General features: G+C 39.7%; 2 protein-coding genes and 1 non-coding gene across 12 annotated transcripts in view; 2 read left to right on the forward strand and 1 right to left on the reverse strand.

Annotated features, from left to right (window-relative positions):
* Positions 1-313: 313 nt before the first annotated feature.
* LOC122232362 lies at positions 314-449 on the forward strand. The gene has a single exon (XR_006209731.1). It is a non-coding gene; the product is annotated as a small nucleolar RNA SNORA42/SNORA80 family (small nucleolar RNA).
* Positions 450-6,694: 6,245 nt separating this feature from the next.
* MZT1 (mitotic spindle organizing protein 1) lies at positions 6,695-25,107 on the reverse strand. Of its 8 annotated transcripts, none has more exons than XR_006214626.1 (4): positions 24,341-24,639; positions 16,510-16,678; positions 14,247-14,392; positions 6,695-8,448 (listed from the first exon to the last, which is right to left on the reverse strand). XR_006214626.1 is itself a non-coding variant. In XM_042978041.1 (3 exons), exons 1-3 carry the CDS (start codon positions 18,919-18,921, stop codon positions 8,425-8,427), a joined length of 321 nt encoding a protein of 106 aa, XP_042833975.1. In that variant the 5' UTR covers positions 18,922-19,147; the 3' UTR covers positions 6,695-8,424. The 8 variants fall into 8 exon arrangements, 3 of the variants coding, with proteins under 3 accessions (XP_042833975.1, XP_042833981.1, XP_042833966.1); XR_006214624.1 differs by having other exon boundaries at positions 16,510-16,723; XR_006214628.1 differs by lacking the exon at positions 24,341-24,639 and adding an exon at positions 24,059-24,332.
* Positions 24,562-25,419, forward strand: part of BORA (BORA aurora kinase A activator) — a 28,706-nt gene continuing 27,848 nt past the window's right edge. For 2 of the 3 annotated variants that reach the window (XM_015543630.2, XM_042978019.1), the window contains exon 1: positions 24,562-24,738. In XM_015543630.2, the coding sequence (XP_015399116.1) occupies positions 24,601-24,738 (138 nt within the window). In that variant the 5' untranslated portion in view covers positions 24,562-24,600. The remainder of the gene's footprint in view (positions 24,739-25,419) is intronic. The other variant, XM_042978010.1, reaches the window with a different exon arrangement.

Consider the following 25,419-nt stretch of genomic DNA (forward strand, 5'->3'; position numbering starts at 1 on the left):
GACGATGCTTCTCTGTGTCTATCTCACTTGATTGAGAACGTCTTGAAGGGCAGGGAAGATGCTTTGGGCATCTTTCTAGTCCTTAGTGGTATTCTAGGTCTTAAATATATGTTTGTTTACTTAAACATACTTGTTGCATATACCTTTTTTTTAAATAGGTAGAACTGGAGCCTGAGCCTGCTGGCAACCATTTTTAATACAGGCCAGCCAATCTTTGATGGGCTATTTTGGAGTATATACACAAGTTTCAGAGCAGCATTTGACCAAGATTTTTACTTTGAATTATCATTCTCCACCCCCCTCCCTCAAGGACACTTTGTTTCAGCCCATGGTGAGGCCTTCTCTGGGGGCCTCTCATTGTGGACCCCTGCCAGAGGAATGTGCAGCCTCGAACCATTGTTCAGCCTCCTTAATGGTGGGCTGTGAGCACTGAAGGGGGCGGTACAGCATGAAAACAGAAACCAAAAAACCAAAAACTGTTTCAGTATCTGCTGGGCACAATGTCCTGCTGAGAATCCCAAGAAGTGGAAAAGCCAACTGCCACCCTGATACAATGAAAACCCTATTGAGTGGCCCTTTGTCATGTTCCCATAATAATATGTGCTTTTTTCCTGTCACTGGACTTCCTTCTTGTATTGCATTGTATGTGTTTCCATGAGTTCGTTGTAGGTAGAAAGTCTCATTCATTTGTATATGCAGCAACTAACCTACCACCTGCAATAGCAGACATTCAATAAATATTTGTTGAATGAGAATGAGAGACACAAAGAATTATAATGGATAAAGAACTATTAGATATGATGTCCATCTTCAAGGCACTTATGCACCCGTTAGAAAATAATTACCTAAACATTCTGACCATAATGTTTTACACTTAATAGACATTCAATACATGTTAATGAATTACAATTAATGAAATGAGAGCCAATTTCTATGTCCAAGAAAAATGCTACTTATCAAGAGGTCTAAGTGGCTGTTTCTGTCCTCTAGGAGAGAATAATCAAGTGTGAGGTAATAAAAATGTTCATAAATACATTACTCAGCAGTTGGGTTTCCTGCCAAATGTGTGTTAGAGATATCGCTAGAAGTTGGAATAGTCAGAAAAGACTTCCCAAAGGAGGAAGTTCTTTGTCAAGAACTATGAAAAAAAGCTAAGATTTTACCCAATTTGCAAGCTGGAAAGTTAGTCTATCATTTTCATAGGTATTTGAAGAGGACACAAAACTCCTCGGTCAGAGATAAGGGACTTTATTAGTCACAGTATAGCAGCCCATAGGGACTTTGTGTCCACACTGGTTCTCCTGGCCCTCCAAATCCTGTAGGACTGGCACAGAGCAGCCCAAGGGGGTACAGCACACTCTATGGGTTTGTATCATAGCTGAGGAGCACTGAGGTAAGAAAACCCCAGTCTTACAAAGGGGTTGTTAGCAAACCTGTCCAATCTGCCCTGGAAGGCGACACTATCCTTCTTAACCTGTAAGGAAACAAATCTGTCCTTTCCCAGAAGGAGATCTCTCTCTGTTCAACGCTGTATGCTACACAAACACCCTTGAAAAAACAGCCCACACCAAAAGTTGTCAATGTCTTTACTAAGAAGATGGATACAAACACAAGACATCCATGAAGAATGAATTTCCAACAGTCTTACTTTCGTTCTTGAAGGTTGGGTGTGATTTGATCAAGCAATAGGAAGAGAACAGATATTCTAGGAATAAGAAAATTTTCCTGTGCACATATATATTTCATGACAGACCTCTCTGGGCCTCAGTTTCTTGACCTGTAAAGTTGGAATTCCTACTTCACAAGGTTGCTGTAAAAATTACATGAAGTAATCTATGTATGGCATCCAGCCTGGTGATTGACACATAGCAGGTGCCAAACTGTTACTTCTTCTCCACTTTCCCCAGAATGTATGGGATGTGACTCTGTAGCCTGCCCTGACATTAAGAAAGGAGTAAATGGAGGAACTTAGTCATTCCATTTGCAAACATTTTATTGAGCATCTACGATGTTCCAAGTGCCAGGCTAGATACCATGCCTGCCTCTTGAAGCTTATTGTCCGCTTCAAGGGGAAAATACAGGAGAGTAGAAATATCTTGCTTCCACCAAGTAAGCTTGTAGAAGCTAGATGCCCAAAGTTTTAGGGCAATTCTATCTGACCATGAAGCCAGGAAATTATTGAGACATAGAAGGACCATAAACCTAAGAACAATGGAATGTCAAAGTTCAGTGATGGAATACACCATTCAACAACAAGCTTTTTCAGGATCTTTTTGGAAAAAGAATACTAATAACTGCAGCAAGATTTCATGTGAACATTATTGTCACCAATGTATGATTGTTACATCACTCATTTGGTAAATACGTGTTGAGCATTCACTACATGTATGGTGATGAGGGCAAGAATTCAAGAATCAAGAATAGGAATTTCCTTGAGGGTAAGATGGCCCCCAAGGGACAAGGGATTGATTTTTCATAAGTTGGTGTCAAAATTTATCTATATATAGATGGAGAGAAGTGTGAGAATCTGAGAAATACTGTGAATAAGGTATTCAATTTAAAGATAAGATTACTGATTCACTGAGGGGCGCCTGGGTGGCTCAGTTGGTTGAGCATCTGGCTCTTGGTTTCCACGCAGGTCATGGTGTCAGTTTATGGGTTTGAGCCCCACTTGGGGCTCTGTGCTGACAGAGTGGAGCCTGCTTGGAATTCTCTCTCTCTCCCTCTCTGTCCCTCTCCTGCTCTCTCTCACAATAAGTGAACTTTTAAAAAATATTAAAAAAAAAAGATTGATTCATTGAACAATCCTAAATTACACCTTAATTAGGAGAGAAGGAAGTGGTTAAAATGCCTTTATCTATGGAGACGGTACACAGTTATTTGCTATAGACTACATGCATCAAATATTTAATAGAATAAAATAAAAATTCTTTTGAGAGATGCAAGAATTATAACAACCATCCCTACTTTGGGGGGGTGGGGCTTGATAATTTCACCACTATGTTAAGCCTATTTGATGCGTTAGAACGGTACATGAAGGGGCATCTCCAGTTGGTTTTGGTACTAGTGGTAACAGTCCTTTGTTCTTACCTTGTTTCCAGTGCAGTGTAGCCTGGATTCCACTTATTTGTTTAGCATCTCCCTACTGGACTAGACTGAAAAATGCTCCTGACATGTGAGAGCTGAGTGATGGGGGCTTAACAGGAGAAGTAAATTCTACCCGAAATGAGATGCTAAGGACAAGGTATGAAAGCAAAGCCAAAGGGAGCAGTGCTCGATCTTCACTTTTTATTATCGTGGGTCACAAGGCGGGCCTTAGCCAATGCTAAGAGCTGGCCTCACGGTGGATGGCTGAGGGAAATGTTAGGTCCAACAGTCAAATGATTCAAAACTCTCCAGCTGCCAATCTTACCCTCTCCCCTACTGCCCTGTGCTGTCCAGCTGACTACATCCCTTCATGTTAAATCATACTTCCAGGACTCGGCTCTCCCCAGACAGGGAAGACACATCATTAGCAACATCTTAGCATGGATTCCTTTGTTCCAACTTGAGTCTGTGAGAGAAACAAGAAAGATGGCACAAAATGCTGAAAGTGGAATTAGAAAAGACTGGAGAAATCCCGAGGGAGAAGCATCCTCTCTCCTCCATACCTTGTTTTCCTTATGGGCTCCCTTGTTAACCAGATTTACTGCTACATCCCAACATTTTCTCAAACCTTCTGAACTGATGAAAGTAACAGCATGGGAGTCCTAGTAACCCATCACAACAGCCCTCTCTCCTCCTATTTGCATCGTGTTGGTGGCTGCTGCCTGGAAGGCTGGGGCCACACCAGTTTCCCTGAGACTGCAGGGCTCCCACGGTCCTTGCATGGTAGCGTTTCAACCTAGCAACAGTGCAGATCGTGACATCAGAGCACTTCCCTTCGTCTTTGGTCCACTGAAAACACTCTTCTCTTCCTCTCTAAACTTGGCCATAGTTGGTAAAGTCCTTTCTGTGTCTATTAGGTAAAGCCAGATGAGAGCAGGAATGGTGTACATCTGGCGCCAAAATTAAGCCTTACCAAATTCTCTCTCCCTGGCTACCCCTCCTCCCTCACCATGTTCTATAAGCCGACTCCCGCCTGAGGTTTCCTTTAGCCAGCTGTTTGCTCCTATTTTACATGATGGTTCTCAGTGTTCAGCAGGAACAAAGATCACTGATATTCCCATCGGGTTTATCAGAAAGCAACTGAGAACAATGAGCTCTTTTTATGTTGAAAATAGAGATTTTGCAATTATTCATAATCCTGCTTCTCCCAACACATTTCCATCCCCAATGGGCTCCTTTCACTAATTAGCTATGTAAGACTTTACACTCAATTAATCTTTTAGTTTTATTGGTAGGATGTCTTGATCTTCCTTCCTGTATAACTGTGAAAATAAAGAAAATATCATTTCAAATGGAGTCAGGAAGTCCAAAAGGGGGAGTTTTCAGTCACTTGCCATAGGAAGCACAGCTCCACATTTCATTGTGGGCACCTAGTTTATTCTACTATCCTAGTTTTATGCAGAATTCTTAAACAGCTCTTCACTCTTGACTCAATGGAATGTTTGTACAAAAATAAGCATTTAGTGTGTTTCAGGTACATGGCAAAGAATCTTCCACACACGGTCTATGAGGTAGGGATAAATCCCCCCCTTTTTCATAAAAGGACGCTGGATCTCAGTAGTAACTTGCCCAAAATCATGGCGCTGAACAGGAAACCAGGTGAGTCTGACTCCGAGAGATTGTAAGAACTGCAGAGCTTACACCATGTTGGGTTCTTCATTATGCTACAGCCTTGCACCTGTCAACTCAGCATTCTGGGGTGCCTCTGCTATGACACCAAAAACACTGGCAACAGAAGAAAAAAATACCTAAATAAGACTTCATCAAAATTAAAAAATTGTGCAAAGAACACTGTCAAGAAAGTGAAAAAACAACCCATAGACTGGGAAAAAATATTTGCAAATCATGTATCTGATAAGCATTATCATCCCAGAATGTAAAAATAATCCACAGTAACAAAAACAATTGAAAATTGGGCAAAGGACTCAAATGGACATTTCTCAAAAGATATACACTAATAGCCAGTAAGTATATATAAAAAGATGGTCAAGATAACAATTAGGGAAATGCAAATTAAAACCATAATTAGTTACCACTTCACACCTATACAATGGCTATTATTTAAAGAAACAAAAACAAAGCATTGGCAAGGATGCAGAGAAACTGGAATCCTTGAACATTGCTAATGGGAATGTAAAATGGTACAGCCACTGTATGGAACAATATGGCAGTTCCTCAAAAAATTAATCCCACATTAAGCACAAGGTCCAGCAATTCTGCTTCTGGCTATATACCAAAAGGAATCAAAAGCAGGCACTTGACTAGATATTTAGATACCAATATTAAAAGCAGCATTATTCACAATAGCCAAGACAGAAACAACCCAAATATTCACTGGATGAATGGATAAACAAAATATGGTAAACATATTAATATGGAATATTTTTCAGCCTTAAAAAGGAATGAAATTCTGATACATAACGGAAGAATATTTTTAAATTTTTTTTTAACATTTATTTTTGAGAGAGATAGACTACAAGCAGGGGATGGACAGAGAGAGAGAGGGAGACACAGAATCCGAAGCAGGCTCCAGGCTCTGAGCTGTCAGCACAGAGCCCAATGTGGGGCTCGAACCCATGAACCATAAGATCATGACCTGAGCTGAAGTCTGACCCTTAACCGACTGAACCACCCAGCTGCGTCTATAATGGAAGAATCTTGAAAACCTAACACTTAGTGAAAAGAGACATGAAAGGACAAATACTGTATGATTTGACTTATATGAGATACCTAGAATAGTCAAATCCACAGAAAAAAAGTAGAAAAATGTTCACCTAGAAAAATGGGCTAAAGGGAAGTGGGGAGTTACCACTTAATGGGTAGAATTTGTTTGGATAATAAGAAGTTCTAGATAGTGATGGTTGCACAACAGTGTGAATGTTGTTATTGTCACTGAACTATAAAACCTAAAAATGGTTAAAATAGTAAATTTTATGTTGCATACATTTTAAAATATAAAATAAGGCAAGGGGTGCCTGGATGGCTCAGTCAGTTAAGCATCTGACTTTTGATTTTGGCTCAGGTCATGACCTCACAGTTTGTGGATTCAAGCCCCTTGTCAGTCGGGCTCTGTGCTGACAACATGTATCCTGCTTCAGATTCTCTCTCTTTGCCCCTCCCCTGTTCGCGCTCTCTCTCACACACAAAAAAACAAACATGACAAAAAATATAAAAATATATATACATAAAATGTGGCTTAGGGCACCTGGGGGAGGGGCAGAGAGACACAGAATCCCAAGTGAGCTCCAGGCTCTGAGCTGTCAGCACAGAGCCTGATGAGGGGCTGGAACTCACAAACCAGGAGATCATGGGACTTGAAGTTGGACGCTTAACCCACCCAGGGGAAGCCTGGGCAATGCTAATATAGCTATCTCCTTTAAGTACCAGGAGAAAAATATTCCATTTCACACCTCAAGCCTGATTTTACACTGTAAATTTAGTCTGCCCTCAAATAGTCTTCATTCACATGTAACTAATCAGCATCTAAATATAAGAATACCTACAGAAACACAAGTTGTACACACAAAAGCATAAACTAAATCAAAAGTACATGCCAATACCACCAAAATGGTTTTATTTTTGTCACTGACAACATGCATAACACTGCCAATTGTATCATTATAATTTGTTTTGATTTCGTTAAATAGTACTTAAGTATGCATTAAAAATATATGTTTACATTTAAGTGTAACACATTAAAGTTCTTTGTAAACATACTCAATATATTTTCCTGCTTTGTTTCATACATAAATAACTTAATCTACAAAATCATAAATAAAACTATTAACTCTTGTGGCCTAAGGGTATATACAAATTTTGGAGCCTGACAAATGTGTTCTCTTTATGATTTTGTAAGTAACAACATGCAATATATGCAGTGTTTATTAACAAATAAATGATTTAGCATCACAAGTCGTTATTGTCTCTCAACCAGGTTCTGCCAGTAGACCTTCCAGTGCCCTTGGTAAAGAGGTTATCCACTTTCAAAGTCAAAATAATTAAAAGATGAGATTTTTACAACAGTACAGAAGGTTGCCACTTAGATACTACTAAGCCTTACTTTGAAGAAAAAAGCTGCTAAAGAGTAAATGCTTGTACTATCATTTAAAAGAATGCTAACAAAACCTAAAATAAGATCAGATTAAAATATTAGTCTGGGGGAAAATATTCCATTGAGATTCTGTTACAGGAGCAGAATTAACACTATTGTAAATTTCCCAAAATTTATTTTGAACCATCACTTTGATTCATTAAAACTTTCAGGGAAAAAATAATGACACCAAAAAATGACCTTAGAAAGTTGATACTTACAATTCCTGATATAGAACATTTGATTATTTACTTTTTGTTTAATGACTGCAAATATGTATTCCTTCAGAAAATATCATATTTGTTGAAAGATACTTCCTCTTTAGTGATTTATTAGATAACCACTCAAATTATTTTTCTGTAATAAAATTAAAGAATTTTGCCTGTTGGAAATGTTTCACTATGCTTTATTTTTCTAGGCCATCATGTTTAGAGTATAAAACTTAGAAAAAAAATATTATCAATTAATATTCTCATTAAATGTAAATAATCCAAATGACAAATAAAACTAAGCACTGCCATTACTTTTAAAATCTAAGTTTCTAAGTTTTATTTTTCAGTCAATACAAAAACAATCTGGTTCATACTATTAACTGCCAGAAAAACTTTTGTTTAAAAAACTAAATATTCTTTGTTAAAGAGCAGATGAAAACAATGATTTCCATGCTCTTGTAAGAAAGAATCTGATATACCTAAGTCTAAATCAAATCCATAAATAAGGTGGCTGAAATTCTGTCAACTTTTAACCCAGTACAACATGAATCCACGGTTATTTTGCATAAACAATTCAAAATTAAATTTTATAATGGAAATGTCAACAAGTCATAACTACTACATTACTTCTGATGGGCTCCACTATACTTCAACCAGGCACAGCAGATGTGCACATCTGATAGACAGACTGCTTAGAAAATTAAAGCTATCAGAGCTATAAATAAGGAATACATAAATATGAACCAGCATTAGAGCTGTTAAAAAAAAGTAAGATGTGATGTAAACACATCTGATAGTTCTCTCTGTAAGCCATTTTCCACTGATTTATAAAGCTATGGTTTTATAATTCTTTTAAAAAGGAAAATGTTTCTACACTGCTGCATGCAGTAATTTCATTGTACATTCTTGACTACAATGCAATCTTCAAATCCTCTTGAAGAGCCTGACATATCTCATCAGGATTTCTCCAGAAAGTCAGCTTGTCGCATTTTCAGCAGCCTAGAACAAGAAAGTAAGTTTCATTATAATAAAATCATGGAAAAGACACCACAGAGATATATTTGTCAATACTGTACTGTCATTAACAAACAATTCCTCCCCCACATATACCAAGCCACTTGCACCAGGATAATGCAGTGTTTTTCACTTTTTGCAGTACATTAGAACTACCTTTTGAACTGACTGCTAGGCTAACAGTGGAAAATTGTTATATCATCTTAATGCAGTTAACGTAAAAATAAAAATATTCTGCTACTTGAAAAACTGACCTACAGCAGACCTTGTCCACACACTGTATCCACCTTATCCAGTCTTTATTGGTTTATCTGTTTCTGCATGTTTCATTTTAGTGTGAAAAGGGGATTAAGAATGAAAAAGACCTTTCTGTTACAGGGCAGAGAAAAAAAAGGGCAAAAGGAATACTGAACACATGGCTAATCCTGCTTCACCTATTCCACCAACTAGTATACTTTCCCCGATTATTCTGCAGGAATTTCCAGACACTATATTATTATCAGTAAATGATTTGATACAGATTTCTAAAAGATAAAAATTTAAACAAGTAATTTCTTAATTCCAAATATGAAAATGATGATTTTAAACAAGTGTTTCAGAAATACAGGGTAAACTTGTAATTCATGTATGTTTCAACTTCATTATTAAAACTTGCTTTTATGTTTAGTCTAAGTTCGAAGGCCTTTCATGAAAATCACTTAACGTGCTGGGAAAATTGTAGTTCTCAATCTGAAACCTTCTCTCTGCAATCAACAGAACCTACCTCGTCCAGATAGTTGGCTATTCTAATTAGCCTTTCGCTTCTTTAGGTTTATCATTCACAAGGATTAGAAAACTAGTTTGAAAAACATTCCCCTTATTCTAAAAGATTTCCTACTTCTTTCTACCTTTATAGGTTCTTATATTAGATTTAGCTACATACCTTTAGGCACTTTGTCTTCTTCCTAACCCACATTTTAGTATCATCTACTTCAAGGAAGACTTGAATAATATAGACAACTACAGAAATTTTTAAAAATTAAAGTACCTTTAACTTTTTGTCCAGCCGCATTCCATTTTCGTACGAATTTTAGAGATTCTCCTCCAAGATACAGACATTGAAATAAGTATTTTCACCTAAACTAAGCAAACCATTAACCCTGTACAGCATTCCCATTACATGAATGTAGCACTACTCTGTTTGAAAGGACAGTAATGGCATCCTAGAGAACTAGTTACCAGATTGTCATTAGAGACTCCAAAATCTCGTAAGCATTGGCCCTGGGGAAAAACCAACCTTAACAAGTCTTGTCTTTCACACTTCCCTTTCCTGTGTACATTTATTCCCTCCTTTGGGAGGATGGGTGGGGACACAAGACTTATTGAATCCCTCATTTCTCTCCCAGCTGTCTCCAATGTCCTCATGCTGTACAAGACGTTCATACAGTGAGGAGACACGTCGGTCACCCTAAGATATCATCATACAGGACAGGTGCAAGAGAAAGGGCAAGGCTTATTCTGCATAGGAATGCATCAACAGTACAATTCAAGGCCCCTTGGCACTAAAAGTAGAAGATACAGGAAAGTAGGTTTTGCCCAGAATTTCTGAAATCACAATGTGTGAATGATTACTTACACATAAATACTAGCTCTAAGGAGACAATACTAAAATTCAGTGTTGATAGATCATTCATAAAAATAAAGTCTATTTTTTAAAAACTGCACCTAATGTCCTATCTATGCTGTGAGAGATACACATAATGTGACATATCTATTGATGCTTAAGAAACTGACCTAATTGTGTTACACACAACCAGTTACTTTTACTATAAATGACTTAAACATTATCAATATACAAATGTATGAGAAAGAAAGGCAAAATAATTAATGAAGAATGGTTGCAATTTTCTACAGTTAGCTAAAGAACAAAGGAAAAACTGGATGTTTCAGACCAACAGCTCCTTGCAACATTTCAGGATGTCCTCGATTTATATTTTACACATTCTAAAATAGAGTTAAGTACCACACAATTATATTCTAATCACCAGGATTTCAAGGTAAAGGCAGAAAACACAATAGGAACAGTTTTTCCTTACCCTATTTTTAGTTCTGAAAGAAAAAGTATGAGAGAAATTAATTACTAGCAACCACCCAAAAAGGGGAAAACAACCATACATTTAAAAAGTCTATAAAGATGGGGCGCCTGGGTGGCTCAGTCGGTTGAGCGTCCGACTTTGGCTCAGATCATGATCTCACAGCTCATGAGTTCAAGCCCCACGTCAGGCTCTGTGCTGAAAGCTCGGAGCCTGGAGCCTGTTTCAGATTCTGTGTCTCCCTCTCTCTGCCCCTCCCCAGCTCATGCTCTGTCTCTGTCAAATATAAACAAACATTAAAAAAAAAATTTAAAAAGTCTGTAAAGAGTAAAGAGTGATCAAGGAAAGACAGGTGTGGTTCACATTATTTTTAAAGTAGCATACCATCTAGAATGGCATTTGCCAAATATCACTGGTTATCTTGTAGGTGGTTCTGAAGGACTTGTTTCCTTCTTTAATACAAATTATATACAGATTTCAAAAATGCCTTTAAAGAAAACATGAAAAAGTTCTAATTAACAATTTTCTTCTTTGCTACAAACTTTTCAGGATTCTCCTCCCGGTTTGTTTTTTTTTTTTTTAAATATTTATTTTGAGGGGGGCGGGGAGGGAGGGAGGGAGGGAGCATGTGCCTGCAAACAGGAAGGGGAAGAGAGAGACAGGGAGAGCCAGAATCCTAAGTAGATTCTGCATGGTCAGTGTGGGGCCAATGCAAGGCTCGAACTCATGAATTGTGAGATCATGATCTGAACTGAAATCAAGAGTTGGACACTTAACCAACTGAGCCACCCAGTGCCCCAAGTCTGAATAGATTTTATAATTATTTAAAAACCTGACTAAAAGAACTTAGTAATCTTACATGCACAGTTAACAAAAGGTTCACATTCAGAATACTTAAGGAAAGACTACCAGCAAAAAAGGGAAAATAAGCCAGAAAAAATGGGCAAGCAACTTGAAAAGGTTATCTTGCAAAAGAAAATGGCCAAAACTATGTAAGAACATTCAACCTCACTGGTATTAGAAGAAATGCAAATAAAACTATATAAGAAACCTACACATACCCAGCAAAAATGACTAAAATTAAAAACACTCCCAATATTAAGTATTGACAAAGACGTGGAGCAAGGAAGGGAAATTCGTATGCTGCTGCTGTAAACAGAAATTAGCACAACTACTTTAGAAGAGTTTAGCATTATCTATTCAAGTTGAAGATAAACATAACCTAACAACCAAGCAACTTTATTTCTAGAATACACACCCAAAGGAAATGCATGCATATATGCATCACGAGACACGGACAACTATACTCATAGCAGCATATTCCTAATAGCCTCACACTGGAAGCAATCGAATATCCACACAAGGTAGAAAGGATAAATAAATAGTAGTATATTTGTGTAATGAAGCATGATTATTCCAGTGGAAAGGACTGTGTTACAGCTACACACAACATAAATGACCCTCACATGATCCCACTCATAAGTGGAATCCAAAAAAATAAAAACAAAATCAGAATCAGACCTATAAAAAGTGAACAAACTGATGGTTGCAGAAGGGAGCAGGGAGGCAGATGGGCACAACGCGTGAGGGGAGAGGGAGAGACAGGCTTCCAGAATGAATAAGTCACAGGAATAAAAGGCGAGGCATAAAGAAATATAGTGATGTCATGGGACAGATGGCAGCTTTTGGTGAACATATAATGTATAAATCTGTCAAGTCACTAAGTTGTACACCTGAAATTAATGTAACATTGTATGTCAACTATACTCAAAAAAACCAAAACACAAAAACTCTCTCAAACATGTTAAATGGGGGCGCCTTGGTGGCTCAGTCAGTTAAGCCTCTGACTTCAGCGTGGGTACTGATCTCGTGGTGCGCGGAGTTCAAGCCCCGTGTAGGGCTCTGTGTTGACAGCTCAGAGCCTGGGTAGAGCCTGCTTCAGATTCTGTGTCTCCCTCTCTCTGCCCCTCCCCTGCTCATGCTCATGCTCTGTCTCTCTCTCAAAAATAAAGATTAAAAAAGACCATAATGTTAAATGAAGAACTAGGTAAAGATTGTGCTCTAAGATTCTCTTTATATCAAGCTCGAAAATTTTATAAAATTAGCCTGCAGTGTTTAAAGACCCATGTTAGACAGTAAAACTGTTCAAAGAAAGTATCTACCATAAAAGTCAGGACAGTAGCTACTGGAAGGGGAACAGGACACGTTAGTGATGGGGGAGCTCCCAGGAACTTCTGGGTGCTGGCAGTGAGAACTGTACAGATAGTCTCTTTATGATAAATTTTTGCTCTGTGAATATGCTCTGTTTGCCTTTTTGTGTTAGTTTCCTTCCTTAAGAACCCTAGCCTTCTTTCATTTTGTCCCGGTTGCTTTCAGTCAGGCTGGCAGTGTTCTGTGCACAGACAGTTGACTGCATCTAGGAGTCATGCACATAATCTCCTTACCAAATCCACACCCTGGGCCTTCTCTCCAGAGCATGCTCTGGGGTAAGGCTGATAATTTTCCAAATCAAGTGGTGGTTCCTTTTGACTTACCAGTTCCTTCCTTGATTTCTTATTCCTCTTATATTTTATTTTTCAGTAGCAAAGGAAAAATCAGACTGCACTTTCCACACTTTGCTAGGAAATTTCCTCTGCTAGCTATCCAAGTTCATCACTTAAAAGTTTTATTTTTCTTCCAATAGTAAAACATAATTGAGCCAAGTGCTCTATCACTCTATAGCAAGGACAACCTTCCCTCCAGAGTTCAATAATATGATCCTCATGAGGTCTCACCAGAAGCCCCTTTAATGTCCATTATTTCCAGCAACATTCTGTTCATAATAATGTGTGTATTCTCTAAGACAAATAAAGCTTTCTGTACAGCTCTCCTCTCTTTTCTGTGCCGTCACCAGAACTGCTTTTAATGTCCACAGTTCTACCAAGTTTTTTCAAGGAAATCTGGGCTCTATTAAGTGGTGTAAAATTTTCCCACCTCAACCCATCACCCAATTCCAAAGCCACTTCCTCACTTGTAGGTGTTTATTACAACAGCACCCCACTTTCTAAAAGTGAAATCTGAGTTAGATTTCTAGAGCTGCCATCACCAGGTTCCAAACAAACTGGGTGGCTGAAAACAACAGAGATTTATTTTCTCACAGTTCTAAAGGCTAGAAGTCCAACATCAAGGAGTCAGAAGGCTCTAGCAGAAGATCCTTCCTTGCCTCTTCCTAGCTTCTGATGGCTGCCAACAATCCTTGGCCACCACTCTCATCTCTGCCTCCACTGTCACAAGCCATTCTCCCATGTCTGTCTGTGTCTCCACATGGCACTCTTTTTGTGTATCTTGGTCCAAATTTTCCTTGTCTAATAAGAACATCGCTCATTAATCCATTACGAGCTCACCTTAATTACACCTGCTGATACATTATTTCCAAGTAAGGTCACATTCACAGGTACCGGCCTTGAACACATCTTTTTGGGCACAGACACAACTTTAGTCACAACGCAAGGAAAATTCTAAACACAGCTGGAGACTTCTGTGAGAGACAACATGGTCCATGATAGTAGCAATTTTTGTAGTTGAACATATGCTACAAAGATCCTGGTTTTCAGAATTTCTAATGGTGACAGAAGTTAGTTTAATAATATTTAACTAGGATCTTTCACATAAATTCATTAAAAAATAAAAAAGTATTTTTATTTACAATGAACTAACATACAAATCTCTAACCTTTAGTGCTTCAGTGGCCTTGCGAAGTTCCTTAATAACCGACGATAAAGCTTCTGGGTTAATTCCTTGTTCACAAAGACGTACACAAATAGACAGAGTTTCCATATCTAAGCCAGTATTCAAAATTCTTGAAATTTCCAACAGAACTGAAAAAGACATTGAGAAAACTTCAAAAAAATTACATTTCAAAATATGCACACATTACTGTTTTTAATTCATAGAATACTGCACAATATCAAAGAACTAGCACAGCATCCCTAGATTTTGAAATTGTCAAGTATACTGTCTTGCTCTTACTTAGTCCTAGAACCAAAAACAGACTTACACCACCCTCCCTCCGCATAACTGCATTTTACACTGTGATTTATATTCTACCACTCACTTAATATCTTAAGTATATGCATCATAATCAGGATTATTCTAAACATTTCCCCATTTTTTAGTAACCTTTTACAATGTAATTTAGTCACATAACATCCCATTATATGAAAACACCATACATTACTTAGCTACTCTATTTTAAGAGTTAAGTGGGTCTCATGTTTCCCCCACTGAAGTAATACTGTGATAAGCATCTGTACATACTAATTTCATTTTATTAGGATAAATTCCTAGAAGTGGAATTGTTCAGTAATGTACATATTTAAGGCTTTAAAAGTGCTTAGAAGCGTCTACAATTTGACGGAATCATGTCTATTGAAATCTAATAGTAAAAAACAAAAGTTTATTTTTTAACTTCATTTTTTATAGTTACTTCATTTTATTGTAGTTTATGAAAGTAATTGACATGAGAAACACTAGCAAAAAGCAGCACAGAATATAAATACATTGGCTTCATTAAATTTTGTTTTATGGTGGTTGTTCCCCAGAGCATGTTTAGAATTTGTTAAGTCAATGGCCAACATATTATCTATTGCTTCCTATATTATTTTCTCTTGGCATTATATTTAGAAGGTTATTCCCCATGCAAAGATTATAGAATTATCCATCAGTATATCCTTCCATCACTTCAAAGTTTATTTCCTGCCCACCTATAAACATTTAAATATTTAACTCCCTGGAGTCGGGTGGAAAATAGGATCTGAAATAAGTTCACTGCCTCAATACTATTTATTGAGTGACTCATATTTTTACCATTCAATTAAGATGCCATCTTTATCACATAGTAAATTCCCATTTACCTATGGATTTGTTGCATGTCTATCTTATTTAATTACTAACTTTTATCAGCATGTAGAAGTTTCAAGATTCTTTGTAATCTTTCATTTTTGTAAGCTTTTTTGTTCTCTCAGTGAACTTAAAAATCCTGATCAATTCCAAAAACAAACTCCAGGTGGATTCTGACTTGTATTGCATAAAAACTACGGTGTTGAATGGACAAGTTAACAATACTGAATGATCCATTAAGTCTAACTCCTTCTGAAAACTATTACACTATTCACAATGTGCATGAAATGGACCCTTTTCACCTTTTTATATCAGACATTCATTTTCATCTCCAGAATTTCAAGTTTTTTTTTAAAAAATGTCTCCCATGCCTCTAATTAATTTTTTGAACACATGGAGTACAGTTCTAAGGTCCTTGTCTTGCTAATTCTAAAAACTGTGCCAATTTTGGGTCTGTTTCAACTGATTCAATTTTCTCCTATCATTGGTTGCATTTTCCTGCTTTGTATACTTAATAATTTTTTATTAGATGCTTGACATTGTAAATTTTACCTTGTTGGTTGATAAGTATTTCTGTACATATTCTTAAGTTTTGTAATGAGATGCAGTTAACTGAAAACAGTTTGAGTCATTTAAGATTTACATAGTCAGGATTAGAGCCCTGTTTAGTGCACAGCTAACTGTTCCTCATCACTGAGGAAAGATGCTCCTGAGTACTATACTCAATGCCTCGTGAATTATGAAGCTTTCCATTCTGGCTGGTAGAGAGAAGCCTTGTATAAGCATGGCGTACTGTTCCTTCTAATTCTTTTGGATGCCTTTTCTAGCTTTTGGGGTACTTTCCTCATACGTACGTGCTAGTCAATGCTCTTCTGAATATTTGAGGAGGACCCTTCTCCTGATCTCCAGAATCCTCTGTAAGCTCTTTCCTCTCAGGTATTCTGTCTTGCAAACTCTACCTGCCTTGGTCTCCCTGGACTCTATAACCTCCTTTTGCTAACTCAGGGGGTCCACTGAGTTCTACCTGGGTTCACAACACCCCCCAACTGCTGGGAACTCTCTAAAGGTACCAAGAACAGGAAAGTACTGGGCTCACTTCATTTACTGTGCTTAGGATCACTTTCCTTCACAGCCTGATGTCCAGTGTCTTGAAAACCATTGTTCTGTATCGGTTTTGTTGTTGTTTTCCAGGCAGGAGGGTAAATCCGGGTTGTTCCTCCACCATGGCTGGAAGCTGACAGCCCTTTCCATTTCATTTCTTCAGTCTGGATATGCCAACATACCAATAATGCTCTTCAGTTGTATGTAGGCTGTAATTCATGTTATGTTGAATTTATTTCACTAACTCTGTTTTGAGATTTCTAATTTCCCCTCAGAATTGCTTGTTGTTTTTAAGTTTATCTAAACTTTTTAATGTTTATTCACTTTTTGAGAGAGAGAGAGAGAGAGAGAGAGACAGACAGACCACGCGTGTGTGCGCACGAGTGGGGAGCGGGGAGAGAGGGAGACACAGAATCTGAAGCAGGCTCAAGGTTCTGAGCTGTCCGCACAGAGCCCAACAAGGGGCTTGAACTCAAGAAGCCCTGAGATCATGAGCTGGCTGAAGTCAGACGCTTAACCAACTGAGCCACCCAGGCACCTCTATTTAACCATTTTTGAAAGACAGAGCAGGAAAGAGTACAAATAACGGTGGGGAGTGGGGGTGGGGGTGGGCAGAGAGAGAGGGAGAGAAAAGAATCTCAAGCAGGCTCCGCCCAGTCTGCAAGGAGCCCCAAAGTGGGGCTAGATCCCATGAACTGTTAGATCAAGACCTGAGCCGAGATCAAGAGTTGGGACGCTTAACCCTGAGTGACCCAGTGCCTCTGCTTGTTCTTATTTCATAGTTACATGCTTTTTTATAACCACTTATTTCATGACTGTTGTTTCTGCCTTTACCTATTTGAAGCTATATTCTTATCTTTGGCCATTTTTGAGATTTGTGTTTTCTGTTTCTTTAAGTATAAGCCAGCAGGAAAAGAGAATGCTTAAGTGTCTGATCTCTAGAGGCTAAGTACCTCTTAGGTGAGTTCAAATGTCACCTTCATTACTTAGTAAGCAAGGTAACCTTTCTATGCCTTTATTTTGTCATTCTGTGAAAGTGGGGTAATAATACTTTACAGGATCATTGTGAGGATTACAGGACATACTCAGAATGCCGTGTCCACTGGCATCTGGTAGTGCTCAAAAAAAGAGTTACCTGTTACTACTAAACTTTCTCCCTCTTTTTCAATTTGTATGTGAGTTGTTTATGTTTTTCATCTACCTTAGGTACTTCTGTGACTTCTGGTTGGAAGCTCATCTTCCAAAGGAGATCTTTATTGATGTCCTGAATTGGAGAAGCATTCTTGGACCGCTAGTATCACGCCAGCCCCAGCCCTCTGGATCAGACTGGTGGAAACACCCTGGCTCCAGACCCACAGGACACACGGACGGTCCTTCCCAATCCCTGGCCGTGGCAGATGGCACGTTTCTGGCCCCAGCTTCTCTCGGGCAGGGCAGCATGCTTTGTCAGGTTTCATTCCCAATCTCCTGCTGTGGTGCCCATCTGCTCTTCTCTTTGGGGAAAACCTCTCTTTCTAACCAGGAGATCTTCCTTTCTTGTTTTTAAACATTGCTGGGCTGATAATTGCATGTTAGTATTATTTCCGGTCCTTTTTATATGCTTGGAGTAGAAAGTTTCGGCAAGTGCTCAATCATCATCAATTTTGATAGTGAATCATTAATTTCTTTAATTTTTAGTTTTGATTGTTTTCACAAATTCATTCTACCTTGCTTTGGTATATTCTAAGTGATTAGTGCAGATACCCATAATATGCTCATAATACTTATTTTTATTTTGTAGCCAGTCATCTTTAACTCTACTGAAGTTTTTCGGTTTTCAGTTGATTCTCTTGTGTTTTCTAATAGATAATCATTTTACCTACAAATAATAGTTTCACATCTTTCTTAACAGTCTTTTCCTTTTCTTATCCTGCACTATCTGCTAAAACTTTCCTATTAATGCTTAAAAAAAGCAGTGAAAGCAGGTATTTCTGATTTTATTTAGAATGCTTTTAACATTCATGTTAAGGATGATGGTGATTTCATATAGCTATCCTTTGGTGTAACATTTACTGTCTTCTTTGCTAAGACTCTAAAATTCGGAAAAAAGTGTTGAGTCTTATGAATACCTTTTCAGCAAACACTGAAATAACCAGGTAGTTTTCCTTTTTACATAGCAAGAGAGTACATTATGTTGCCAGACTACAGTCACAGAAGAACAATAAGCATGGAAAATCCCTACTTTTACTGTAAGCAGTTAGCAAGCCTGCTCTTTACCTTGAAGTAGAATAGATGTTACCTCATTCCTCACATTGGTCACTGTAAACATTTCCCTGAGAAATAGCAGGAAGAAAGAACAGTCAGGGCCTTGCCTTCTTGGCCTCCAGGGCAAGAATGTGCAGGTATGCTCAGGTCTCACAGGCTGCATCTCTCAACAGCGACACTGCATGACTTCTGACACTAGGCTTAAAAAGATAATATAACTTCCTCCTGGCTCTCTCTTGAGACACTCTCCCTGGCAACCCAGCCACCAACTGGGAGCAAACCCACATGTTCCAGACAACAGACCTGCTGCAGGCTCAGCTAATAGGCAGTGTCAACTAGAAGATATGTGAGTGGGGCGCCTGGGTGGCTCAGTCGGTTGAGTGTCTGACTCTTGATTTCGGCTCAGGTCAGGATCTCACAGGTCGTGAGTTTCGAGCCCCACGTCAGGCTCTGTTCTAACAGTGCAGAGCCTGCTTCAGATTCTCTCTCTCCATCTTTCTCTGCCCCTCCCCACCGCTTGCTTGCTCTCACGCTCTCTCTCTCAAAATAAGTAAATAAACTCAAAAAAAAAAGAAGATACGTGAGTGAAGAAGCTTTGGGATGACTCCAGAATCAGCACTAACTGCAATGCACGAGAGACCCCCAATGAGAACTACCCAGACAAGACTGGCCAATGTCCAGAACTGTGAGAGACAAGTACACAACTGTGAGCAACAAGTGTTGCTGTTTTATTTCACTAACCGTGGGATGGTTTGTTACATGACAGCAGAAAACCAGAACACATACTCTGACCCTACTCCAACTCGCCAACATTATCATCACCATCATCATTAACTGATAGCGACAAATTCTCCTCTCCAGTTTTCTCTTCCTGGTAGACCCCTATCCATAAATGCTCTGCTCGCTCTTCATGCCTTTGTTCATGCTTTTCTCCTCTGCCTTTTTCTATGTAATTCCATGCTCTCTTTCAGGTCCATCTCAGTACTAGTATTTCTTTCCTTTAAGCTTGCTTATGAGATTTATGTTGATCTTTACTTCCTAACTTCATAACCTGTCGGTAATAAGTACTTCTATAGTGCCTACTGTGTAATTGGTACTTACATGCATTTTATGCCTATGTTACTGCTGTAAATATAGTTATGAAAAAGGTAAATATGGTCCCAGTCCTCATGAAATTATGGTGTAGGTGAGATAGATATTGAAGTAATAACTGATCCTTGTTAAAAGGGAAACAGGGACAAGAAAAGCATACCTCCAAAACAAATTACAAGGACATCCTACTTAGTTGTGACAGTGTTTAGGAAAGATTTGTTCTGAAAAAGTGACAATTAAACTTAGACTTCAAGGGTGAAGACAACCTGAATAATGCAGAGGCAGGAAAAAGTGCAAAGAGAGGGAGAGTGAAGAAAACAGCTTGTGCAAAAGTTCCTGTGCTAGACAGAACTTGGTAAGTTCACAGAATAAATTCATAGATCTGAAAGGCTCTTCATGTAAAGGCAATGTAATTACAGGGGGAGCACAGGTGTAAAATATGAGAAAAGATAGACATGAACACACACTAAGGCTCTACTGAAGATTTTAGAACTTTGGCAAGATATAAAAACGGGAGTATACAAGCAGATTTTCATTTTTAAAAGACTTTGGCTGCATAGTATGGAATAGATCTTGGAAAGAGAGTCCTAAGTTATTGCAATCTTGGTGATAGAATGGCAGATGGCATGAACAGGATAGAGACAAGTGGTTCAATTTGAGATGTAGGAAGAATTGAAAGGGCTTAGTAAAGAAAAGAAGGCAGGGAAGGTCAAAGAAAGAAAAATGACTGCTAGGTTTATTTCTCCCATCAGTAATTAGACTGACAGCAAGGAATATACATTTGTTTCACTGACACTGCCGCCTTGTACACTGTGAACTCTCTTAACTCCTTTTTCTAGCTGACTACCTGGTATATAACTAAGCAGCACTACAGTGAAAGATAAAGGAGTTTTTGTTTTTTTTTTTAACACAATTGTTAAAAACCATAATTACCAGTAATAATTGGAGGCATAAAGAAAATATAGGAAAACAAAACTCAAAGTATGAAACTATCAATAAAGAGTATCTAAAATTTCAAAACGCTGAAAAGCAAAAAAGGTCACTGAGTACACTGGAGGACAGAGAGAGGGGTAGCTGAAAAGGCTGACATTAAAAAAATTTTTTTTAATGTTTATTTATTTTGGAGAGAGAGAAAGAGACAGAGCACAAGTGGGAGTGGGCAGAGAGAGGGAGACACAGAATCTGAAACAGGCTCCAGGCTCTGAGTGGTCAGCACAGAGCCTGACGCAGGGCTCGAACTCATGGGCTGTGAGATCACGACCTGAACTGAAATCAAACACTTAACCAACTGAGCCACCCAGGCATCTGGAAAAGGCTGACATTTTAAAGAAGGAATCTGGGAGAGAATGTTAAGAATCTAAAAATGAGAGCAGGGGACTGATACAAGACCGTATACTAAATTAGGACCAGAATCGGTCAGGTTCCTTTCAGAGTGAGCCACACAGATAAACTATAAAGTCTACTTGCTTCTGAAGTATCATCAAAATGCGTTTATTTCATAATAAAAATAAAAATGTTCATAGCTGAGTTCTACAACCCTAACATCATTCAGATCCGTTAAAAGATTAAATTACTATTAGCTGACTCTAGAGAAGTAAAATGAGGAGAAATATACTAGACCTTGAAGGAGGGAAGTCAGATTCAAAAACTTTTGGCTCTCATGGGTGGATATAAATACAGGGAAACCCCACATTAACAGAGTTTCATATATTAATGCTACTTGGGTAGTTCAGTCTAGCCCGTTGGGCAAGCTAAAGTTTTATTTCTGGGAATGAATGTGAAGGAAGATGGGATTATAAAATGACAACATGTAAACTTGTCCAATTCAGTGTATGGTCAATTATTTATAGTGTGTCACTGTGTTTACCTTTGTGTCTCAATTATTATAGACAACATGGAAAATATAGTTTTCTGTTAACTTCGCAATAATTCAACTTCACATTTTATGTGACTGTCTTAGACTCTAATTATGGCATGACATATGGCAGGGATTTTCTGTAAGTTTAGAGTTCTAATGGACATAATAGTCCCTAGCTGCCACATTTAACAAATGGTGATCCAGTGCCAACCTGGGGCCTTTCTATCTTGAGGTTTGTGGGCAAACTGTGTATAGAGGAGCAGCATTCTCAAAGTCACATAGCCTCTCTTTGAATTTTTATTTTTAAAACAATCTGTCAGGGGCACCTGGGTGGCTCAGTCAGTTGAGCATCGGACTCTTGATTTTGGCTCAGGTCAAGATCTCACGGTTTGTGGGTTCGAGCACCGTGTCAGGCTCTGCACTGACAGAGTCTGCTTGAGATTCTCTCTCTCCCTCTCCCCTGTGTGTGCGTGCTCTCTCAATAAATAGACTTTATGAGGCGCCTGGGTGGCTCAGTCGGTTAAGTGTCCAACCCTAGATTTTGCCTCAGGTCACGATCTCAGGGTTCAGGAGTTTGAGCCCCACATTGGGCTCTGTGCTGGCAGTGTGAAGCCTGCTTGGGATTCACTCTGTCTCCCTGTCTCTGCCACTCCCCAGCAGAGAGCTCTCTTTCAAAGCAAATACATAAACTTTAAAATAAACTTTAGAGAAAAAAACGTCATTTCTTCACTTTTTCACATGCTTATACTCTCAATAATCATTTTACACACACTTCTCTCAGTAAAAATCTTGATGCAACCAGTACAATCAGTTCTCATTTGTACATCGGCAATTCCACCAGCAATAAAATGTGAGTTTTCCATTCAAATGGGATTCTATGGCCATATAAATAAGGACCTGAGCATAGCTAACATAAGAAAACTAACAGGAAGTGAGGCCTCTTACTCTCCATTCGGTTAGAAAACCCACTGGCTTCCAAGCAAAGATGTAAAACAAAACCAGCATCGCCCCACTTTTTGAAAGTTCGTCTCCACTTAGCTTTTACGAAAGATCTATATTAATAGCTATTTTTGCTAACCAAAAGAAATCCAAAGAGGGTTAAAAAAAAAAAAAAGGCAGAAAGTGAAAATAGTGTTCAGTGCTTGTTTGCAGCAAGCCATTAGCATGTAACCCCAGCATTTTGAGCATCACTGCCAAGCTCCTTCCCCAGGAATTACACTCAGTATCTCACCATCAAGCTGCCAGAGCTTTGAACTATTACCGGGAGCACATGTGCTTATCTCTATTTCTTTTGTATACCTGTTAACAAGATGTGTCTTAAGTTATCAGAAAAGTCTAAGAAAGATTATTTTCTGGATTTGAGAACACTCAAAAAATTTTCCATATAAGTTAATACTAACTGCTTCTTCACTTTATACCATTTCAGCTTAGGAAAAGTTTCATGAGAACACTCTGCTTTCGGAAAGCTGGGGAAACCTGTAATGTTATACACATATCACTTCTTATGTATTTAAGTCCACTTACAAAATAAAACTAATATGCTGTGGTACACTGAGAAAGAACGGGAAATAAGCTGAAAATGGTGTTAAGAACCAAATTCTACGTTTCGGAGAAACACCAAATAGATTCTTGATAAGTAAAAACTTAGATGCAAAGATTCTAATAATATAAGTAGTTCTTTAAAAAGGAAGCAGCAGGGCGCCTGGGTGGCTCAGTCGGTTAAGCGTCCGACTTCGGCTCAGGTCATGATCTCACAGTTCATGAGTTCGAGCCCCGCTTCGGGCTCTGTGCTGACAGCCTGGAGCCTGCTTCACATTCTGTGTCTCCCTCTCTCTCTCTGCCCCTTCCCTGCTCATGCGGTCTCTCTCTGTCTCAAAAACAAATAAACATTAAAAAAATAAAACGGAAGCAGCAACCTGTACAGAAAAAGCAAGAAGCCTTATTAGAAGCCCCCATAAGAAGCAGCTGAATCACTAAGTGGGGCCCTACAGTAAAGCAGACAAGGAGATACAGCGGGAAGGCTGACACTACTTAGTGAGAACTGCACACCACAGTTAGGGTTCAATAAAGATGGAGACTGATGTCAGTATCCACTGGAAAATGTCAAAAACGCAATGTTTTAACATCCATCAAACACACATAGGTGGATGCGAGACAAAGGATTCTGCAAGTGGGATGTACACGTAACATAACATAAAAATAAAAATAACTACTTTTTGATCGCCTTTGATACGCCTTTACCTGGTTGTCTTAAATATTCACAATAACCTCAGGAGAAAGTGCTCTCATTTTACACAGAATAAAGAAAGAAGCAGGCTCAATGATGTTTAAGTAGCTTGTCTAAACTCACCCCCAGGAGTACAAAGTGGCCGAGCCGGCAGAGAGTAGAGAGAACAGAAAGGGTAACTCCAAGACACGTCTAGCACGTGTGCGCAGGCTTTACGCCCGCTTGCTTGCGGGCGCGAAAACAGGTTAAATACACCTACAGCCTCAGACACGGGCGTCACTTGATCCAGGACGAAACAGAGCAGTTATGAAGGGGTTGACCTAACAAGCGCCTACTGAACTAAGAGACAAAGGACACAGAGGTGACCAAACACACAAGGCCACTGTCTGCAAGGGGCTTACAGACCTGCAGACTGTCCTCGCTCGGGACTATAAGGAAAGGGGACTCTGCACTACGTCCGGCTCAGAAGTGGGTGCGTGGGGCGACAACGGCTCCCGAGGCCTGCAAGGGGGGAAAGGACAAGAGGACCCGACGCAGCGAAGGGGCGTGGCGCGCGGGGAGGGGGCGGCGCGCGGTAAACACGGAGCGCGTGCCGGGCTGACGTGGGGGCCCGAACGTCGTGCGCGCGACAAACTACGCAAGAACGAAGAGACAACTCCCAAAGGATGGGGCCATCAGCCCTACGGCCCTGGCGGGTCCCTTGGGAGAACCCTCAAAGATGCTGTTTGGGGCAGGAAGTGGACCTAAAGTCCTTCTGGACTCATCGTCGCCTGGGAGGCCTGGCTGCGGGAAACGGAGACAAGGTAAAGGGGGAGAAACGGGCACTCACCATCCATGGTCTCCCTCACCGCGTTCAGATTCGCCGCCGCCGCCGCCGCTCCGGCACCGCTGCTACTCGCCATGGCGGAGGCCGAGGGAGGCGGGAAAAGGGCCTGACCCGGAACTGGAGCGCCTTCCTTTCTCCTGGGCAATCACACCGCGCGTCCCCAGCTCACGCCGGGCAGGCTCCGCCCCTCGCGCTCGTCGCCAGCGTGAGGCTGCGTTGATTTAAATTTGGAGCCTCGTTACTCAGCGCGGAATGTGAAGCGAGGAGTTGCCATTCGAATTTACTACGCGGCCTCGATGCGATTGGTTGGTTCGCGGACAGCGGTACGTCGCGATTGGCTAGCTCCCCACAAGGCCCGTGCCCTGGTTGGCCTAAGACAGCGCGGAAGCGGGGAGTTAAAGAGTCTGTGCTTGTCGTGGGAGCTGGCCTGGCCCCTCGGGAGCGCCCTGGAGTCGCCTATTGGGGGGCTTCCTTTTTACACACACCACTAGGTATGTTCTTTATAGTCCCTGGCCTTTCCTCTTGTCTGGAATTGGAGAGATCACTTTTCCTTTCTCGGAACCCACCTGCCCACTCTCCCCGGGGTGAATGGGAGCAGCGAGGGAATAGGTGAGGAAGAGTTGGGGGGGGGGGGGGACGCCAAAGTATGATCGTGTAG

Source organism: Panthera tigris, chromosome A1, assembly GCF_018350195.1.
Source record: "Panthera tigris isolate Pti1 chromosome A1, P.tigris_Pti1_mat1.1, whole genome shotgun sequence".
NCBI classification, from domain to species: Eukaryota; Metazoa; Chordata; class Mammalia; order Carnivora; family Felidae; genus Panthera; species Panthera tigris.